At 38.9% G+C, this 7,616-nt stretch overlaps 1 protein-coding gene across 1 annotated transcript; it reads right to left on the reverse strand.

Annotated features, from left to right (window-relative positions):
* Positions 1 to 670: 670 nt before the first annotated feature.
* Positions 671 to 3,729, reverse strand: LOC148038749 (uncharacterized). Its single transcript, XM_087675467.1, has 4 exons — positions 3,461 to 3,729; positions 2,095 to 3,210; positions 1,037 to 1,444; positions 671 to 931 (listed from the first exon to the last, which is right to left on the reverse strand). Exons 1-4 carry the CDS (start codon positions 3,461 to 3,463, stop codon positions 866 to 868), a joined length of 1,593 nt encoding a protein of 530 aa, XP_087531593.1. The 5' UTR covers positions 3,464 to 3,729; the 3' UTR covers positions 671 to 865.
* Between the last annotated feature and the right edge of the window lie 3,887 nt (positions 3,730 to 7,616).

Genomic DNA, 7,616 nt, shown 5'->3' on the forward strand with positions numbered 1-7,616 from the left:
GAATTATGTTAATGAAGTGGAATTTTTTTGTTTCTATCTTTTGGTGAGATGCTTTTCATATGATGCTAACTTATATGACAATGATGTTCTTGTTTGCTAAGTGTGAGTATCTAAACAATATAAAAACCCAACTATATTTCAAGTTCATTGGATAATAGCTTACTAATGCATCTAACATTAGTCATTAATATGCATCTAATAAGTTTAGCTAAAGGAGGGTGTAAAGATATACTTCCTCTACGAAAATACACAATTAATATGCATACATAGAGGCACAAAGTAGAGGAGGAAGGATAATTGCACGATTCTATTGGAGTTGAATTCTTAAAAAGCATGTCCTACTTGAGTTTCTCCAAGTTATCATATTGAATGTTGGCATTGTCCTATTTATTGGTCTCACAAGCTATTATGCTTCAACTTTTCATTTGTGTTCTTGTGTGCCACAACTCTCAAAAAGCTTATGTTTCATTTATATGGCTCTTTATCTTAAGGAGTACTTTTGTGCACCATGATGTAATGACACAAACTTAAGGAGTACTTTTGTGCACCATGATGTAATGACACAAACTTCGTGTGTGTGTGTGTGTGTGTGATATTGGATCAAATTCGTAGATGCTATTAGGTAAGTTGCAAACTCGGCTAATTAGTTAGGAATCAAATATGACTAATGTCATGGTTTCAAAATCATTAGGAAAAAGTTATATTTATCTGCATGTGCTTTAGGGGTTATAGCACTTGCACTTGCAAAAAGCGTAATGGCATATTCAACAATTAAGGTCCATGTAGAGACATCATGAAAGAAATGCTAGAGTCTTTATAAGCTCCCCTTTTGTGTTTGGATTGTTACAACTGGTTATACATGCACTCATAGATGTTCTAGAAACTCGGCTTCAATATCTTTAGGGTTTGGCAGAGTACTTTCAACATCATTCTGCATTTTCAAAAAGTGTAAAACAATCAATATGTTTATTATCATTCTTAAACAATAGATGTAATGTTAGGAGAACGCTAGTTGAGTGGTAAATAGAACACATACCTCATGTTGTGCATAGATGCTTGCTTTGAGTTGTCCTGTTGCAAAATCAAAATTTGTGTTTGAAGTAACACATCTAAGTTTCAAACTCTGGAGGATGTTATGAACATGCACCATGGTTATGTTGACTTGATCAACCGATGGAAGTGTCACATCTAGCTCGAGTTTAAACAAAGGTGGATTACTATCCGCAATGCCACTTACGATTATTGATCTTTGATATTGAGCTTGTAGATTGTCTCTTGAATCATCAATTGAGTTGTTTCCACATACATTTGAGCCCATTTTGGAAGGTGTGGCACCTTCTCTAGCAATCACAGGTGTCCTAGCTTTCTGTTGAAGGTCTTGAATAAGATCTTGAAGTTGTCTCATATAAAATATGGCACTTTCAAGTATACTAACTTTATCTCTCTGCAATAGTAACAAAAAGAAGCAAGGACATTACACACCCCACACCACACCCCACACACACACACACACACACACACACACACACACTCTCTCTCTCTCTCTCTCTCTCTCTCTCTCTCTCTCTCTCTCTCTCTCTCTCTCTCTCTCTCTCTCTCTCTCTCTCTCCTATTTTTTCACATGGGACATTAAAACTCTTTATGGTTTTGGAATAGACTAACACTTTTCTTGTACTTTTGTCATGTTAAGATCGTGCAACTACCATTAGAACAAGCTTTTCTATCCCAAAATGAATGTATTTTTTGTAGCTCCTTTTCATTCCATTCTAAACTACAAAGATTTGACCATTAGAATAAGCTTTTTGCATCGCAAATTGAATGTCTTTGTTTGTTGCGCTATTTAATTTTATTCTAAAAGGCAAAGCTTTGATCCAAATTGTCATTTTTATTGGAATAAACAAACCCTCATCTTGTATGTCCGCAGACCATCCATTCATACCTATATGTTTGTGAGCCTCTAAGTGTTTTCTATGAGATTATGATCTCATTACTTACCTTTTCTTTTGAATCCACATTTAGTATTATATGTTCAATTAGAATATTTTAAAAGGAATCCTCTTGCCACTTGCGCATATTCAAAGGGTTAAGATTTACCTTGGGCTGGTGGATTGGTGGGATGAGGGATTTGAGGGTTTTGAAAAGCTCATTGAGTTTGCGGCGGCGGGTGCGCTCGGCCATCATGTGTTGACGGGCGGCCTCCTCTTGTTGTTGGGCGGTGGCCACAAAATGGCCACTACTCAAATTAGTAGGGTGCTGGGGGTCGCTGGCACTTGAGAAAGAACGGGGGCTGCCCATCATTGCCGCCGCCATGTCCCCCATTCCAGGTTGCATCATCATCATGTGCATCCCCATCCATGGAACCACCTCCCTCAGACATCTCTTCAGTAAGGAGCCCCTCCCATAAGAACAACCCCTCCCAGCATTGATGCCCCGATAATGATCGCCTGCCGTATTAGTACTGATCAGCATTTGATCCCTGCCGATCCATCGATGAAATGCAGATTCTTCGGAATGCCTGTGATTACTTGCGTTGCTGCTGGCTGCATGATCACGCGGCCACAGGATCACCTGCTGTTGATCACCAACCATTAATTCTGACGCCACATGAGTACTGGGCTGCAGTACTGTCAGAGATTCACTTGTGGTACTCGAATATGATCTAGTGAGAGGGGAAGGAAGATTCATCACGCTGGCTGCTGCACTTGCAGTACTGCTCCTGCAGCAGCTTGCGGAGTAATTCGCATTAATCGAGGAGATTAACTGCACTGTATTATTGTAATCATCCATCGGGATGTTAGTAGTGGCGGCGGAGCCCCGGAATTGAAGTGGATCAGTGAAAATTGAGGGATGATTAGTGTAAATTGGGGGCGTAATTGGCGAGGAGGAGGTGGAAGAGGAGATCAGAGGTGGCGTACTCCCTGCCAGGTGTTGCATCACGTGCCCGTATAACAGATGCATTAGAGCTGCGCCTTCATCGAGCAGCTGCCCATGATTAAGTGCTGAAGCTGAATTCATCACTCCTAATTCTCCTCCGATTACTCCTCCATCAAGGACGTGGCTTGGGCCAGTGATGGCCTGTGCAGAGGAGTACTCCATATCCACGTGATCCGACCTTAATATCGCTGCTACTTCAGACTTGAATTCCGATTGTGAATTCACCTGATTATGCAGCTGCCTGATTCTCGCGAGCATACATTCATCATCGTTTTGCTGTAAAATTATAGCAACCCAGTACTTCCTGATTAGGGCAGATTGATCCTAAAAATAAGTGCGCACAATTGATGCGAAGAATAGCTATAATATAAGGTTCCTAAAATAAGCCGCAGATTGATGCAGCTAAGATCAGACAGGATTAATGCTAAGAATAGCGATGAATGTGGGGATGAGAAATTTGATGAGCTAGCAAAGTAGATTAAGCGTCAATTGAGCGGGGGAAGGGTCCAGAGTACGAGCATCGCACCATATTGTGTGATGAAACGATCGACGCGTACTGTTGAATGATGACCAATTCGAACCAGGGGTAAGATTATGAATGCAGAGGAATGGATTGAAAGGAAAGATGGCAGCCACTCATGTGGAGGGCCGAGATAAGATGGGAAAAGAGAGAGAGAGAGAGAGAGAGAGAGAGAGCTTAAGCTGGAGAGTGGAAAGATGAGAGAGGCGCTGGTTTATATAGTCGGTCCTTGCTGAAACCACAGAGAGAGAGCGCGAGAGAGCGAGCGCAGAGCGAGCTTTAGAGTAGTGGAAAGATGTTTTAGAGGCGCTGTTTTATATTGTCGACCTTGCTAAGCGCACGTTGCTTAAATCGCAGAGAGAGAGAGAGAGAGAGAGAGAGAGGAAGAAGAAGAAAAGGAGAGACTCGGCGAAGTCAAGTAAGAGTATGGTATGAGGCTCATTGCATATGCAACCATACATGATACCACCTAACTTTTCATTTGACCAATTTTTAAATAGTGATATATTTTTGGATGAGTGTCCCTTTCGGGGGTTTGGGTAGTGTTCTAACTCTCCAATAAATGATTGTCCCTTTCGGGGTTTGGGTAGTGTTCTAACTCTCCAATAAATGGTGAAATTCTGGCATCACATAGAAATCCATTTTCTTAGTAAAACAATTGGAAGAGTGAAGGGTACATATCTATTTTTTAAATTTATAATTATTCATTGAAAGAAAAATATTTTAGTAAACCTTCCCTCATTGCAACCTTCAAAATTTAGGCATATTAATAATAATAATAATGATAATAATAATACATCACAATAAAAAAAACAAAGCATACATTTTTAAATTTAAAAGAGTAGAGAATTTTCAAGTATTTAGATGAGCGATGACTTTGTATTAAATGAATATCAAGACTTATATCAATTCACGTGGTCAAGATTCACCAAAGCCATTGGCCATGGATTTTTTAATAGATTGATGTCAGGAGGCATATTTACGGTGGATTCTGTGATTATATTTATTTGTCAGGGCTCGTACACAAGGTGGACACCTTGTGCGAGAAGTTGACGAGGACGTCTGTCCTCAGGCGTCACATTAATTTAATGTGCACGTGGGTGATTCCATAGCGGGTGATTCTGTAAAATACATATTAAATTAATAGACGTTTACGAGTTTAGAGTGCACACTTGAATTAAATTAAGGTCAGGATCACAGAGTTCCAACCTATTTAATTATTTTGTAGCTGAAGACTACTACATATTCACTTTTGTTGGGTTTTATTTAATTATTTTTTAATAATTGTAAATGCTTCATTTGATGTGTAGAGCAAGTTGCAATGGTATTGGGTAGCATCGAGTGATAACGTGAATCCAAATGCCTAGAATAATTACTATTTTTGATGGGCGCGCGCCTTATTACTAAAGCCGTGATGCTAATATTTATTCAAGCTCACTTATTTATTAAAGCACTTGACAAAACATTTATTATCTTGTATACGCAAAGGTGATCAATTAAATATTTCATTATTTTATATTTGTATTTAGGCACAATCAGACTTTTGGACGCCCAAACGTCTTACTCTATATTTGAGCAAACACAAAAGCAAAAGCATACTATTTGTAAAGTGGGTTATTTTTTAGCTTAAAGATAAATAAATCTATAAATACATGCATTGTGAAGCGCTCACACAAGACATGGAGGGAGATTGCACCCAATTTGTCTTTTTGTCTCATGTCGTGCAAATTCCCTTTTGCTTTTATGAAGGTTTATAGAGTTCTTTGTTCTTGGGGACCTTCCTACATTCACTACGCATACATACAACATCCGATCTGCACGCCAGTGGTGTCAGAGCGAAGCTCAGATCAAGAGCTTCCAATCGCTTACCATCTCGCGTGCAGGTGAAAATCTTGAAACAAACGGGCTCTACAGGCTGTCTCTCGATGAACTGACAACACACAGGCATGTTCCTGGCGGTGAAGAACCCCCATTGTATCCTCTAATCGCGAAGGACCTCTCACAGCAGGCGGAGGATCACTCAGGAAGTCTCTTTTACAAGACGTTTTTATCACAAAGAAAGCAATTCATGATTAATGCAATGCTAAGCTTATTGATTAAGCTTAAAGAGAGTTTCAACTCTAATGTCTCAAATCAATAACTCAATATGAACTCGTCGTCATCGATTCCATCAAAAACGTCTCGTCGTCTTGCATCGAATTCCTTAAATTCATTAAGCTTTTTAAAAGCTTAAAGTTATTAAGCTTAATCTAAAGCTTAAAGTTTCAATTATCAATCTCTTACATAACAGGCGTTCATACTATGGTACTCCCGAACCGGTTTTAAAGCTTCAGCAAGCCCCTGTTCCCACCTGCAACTTGGCTGAATGGATTTATAGCAAGTACGTTGTTACACGCAGTCTATACGGAAGACTATTTTGCCAGGAAGAAGACCGTTACCAATTGCCGTACTCGAGAAAAGTAAGATTGTAAAAGCAAAGGTATACTAATAAATAAAGCAAGTTCATGGTGATCTTATTCACACGTGACTAGAGGACGAGCGACAAATCTTTAATCAAATCCAGGATATCGGATCATAATATGGATGATTTTATAGGTGAAGACGGTTTTTCAGAGTCGAGTATGGAACAGAAATTGGATCTAATCATGATGTAGCTTCAAGAAGAGCAAATGGCATGTCAAAACTTGCAAGCACAACTGGCTACACTTCAACAATCCACTATCAATCAAGACGAAGTGCAACCTGAAGATGTCATTCGGCATACTATTGATGCGACACTCAATGCACAAGCTCTTAGGTCGAAAGAGGCCAAGATAAGTAAAAGAAATTTTAAATTCCACACTTTTAATGGGCAACGTGATCACAAAATTGTTATTGCTTTCATTAGTCAGGGTTTGACGACTATTTTCATGAAGAGCAATATGCTGAAAAAGATAAACTTAAATGCGTCACTAACCATCTAGCAGACAGAGCATCATTATGGTGGACTATTATCCGAAAGAGTGTTGATTGTCCTTCTACTTGGAAAGCCTTTCAAAAGAAATTTTTGTAGAATTTTCTTCCACCTCGATTCCATGAGAAAGCTATCAAACAGTGGGATCTCCTGCAACAAAGAGATCGTGAATCTATCCCGCAATACACTGAGTGTTTCTGGAGTGCTTTACTTTAACTTCAAATACTTGAAGATGTTCCTGAGGTGACCCACAAGCGCAAGTACATGTCCAGTTTGCTTGGTCACTTCTATGCGGAAGTGAATATGTTCAAGCCAAAGACTTTAGAGGATGCGATTTCTTTAGCGCATGATGCGAAGGATAAAATTTGTGGACGTGAAAAGCGACCGCAACAATTTTCGATTAATTGTAACTTTGGTACAAAGTAATTCAATTCTAACTTCCAAATATTCAATCATAAATCACTTTGCTCCTTCTTCTTTTTGTAAACCCTGGACTCAACCTCCTGCTTTACCATTAAATACAAATTCAAACCCTAAGCCTTCCCTCCAGCCAAATCCCAATATACCCAAACTTCCAATCCTTACCAATAATGTCTCCAAAGCAAAGCCTATGGTTTGCTACAAGTGTCATTAACCTAGACACTTAGCAGCGAACTGTCAGTCCAAGAAGCAAGCTGTTCAAATCAATCACTTGGGAGCAACTGATGACCAGGACCATGAAGATGTGTCAAATTTCATTAAAGATGATAATGATATCGGTGATGCTTTAGATACTTTACCAGGTATGCCAAATCCTTATTCGTTATTAACAATGAAATGTTCTATGCATGGTCAAGAAAAGATTGTTTTGCATGATGATGGAAGCATGCATGATTTTATTTCTGCAAAGTTGGTAAAAGAATTGAATTTATCTACTGTTCCAACTCATTATCGCATAAAGGATGCATTCTTAGGTACTAGATACAATGGTACACAAGAAGTGCATGATTTAGAGATTAAAATCGATGATTATGTTGAGCGTAGAAATTTCTTGGTTGTGCCTTTTCAAGCTAGCGATATTATTTTAGGAATGCCTTGGCGTCACAAATATAATTTTGACATAGATTATTCCACACATTACATGAAAATTCGTTTTAACGGAAACCAACTCACATTGCATGGATTGCACATCTTTGATAATTTTCCACTGCTTAGTCACACATATGCTAA

The sequence above is a fragment of the Lygodium microphyllum genome, chromosome 3 (genome assembly GCF_053477565.2).
Source record: "Lygodium microphyllum isolate KBCC chromosome 3, Lygodium_microphyllum_v1.1.10, whole genome shotgun sequence".
Lineage (NCBI taxonomy): Eukaryota > Viridiplantae > Streptophyta > Polypodiopsida > Schizaeales > Lygodiaceae > Lygodium > Lygodium microphyllum.

What these genes read in the sequence shown, in the direction of transcription:
- LOC148038749 (XM_087675467.1), bottom strand. An exon ending in CACCAATCCACCAGCCCAAG is followed by an intron (nt 1,445 to 2,094) that starts GTAAATCTTAAC and finishes TTACTATTGCAG; the next exon opens with AGAGATAAAGTTAGTATACT. An exon ending in GCATCTATGCACAACATGAG is followed by an intron (nt 932 to 1,036) that starts GTATGTGTTCTA and finishes TTGAAAATGCAG; the next exon opens with AATGATGTTGAAAGTACTCT.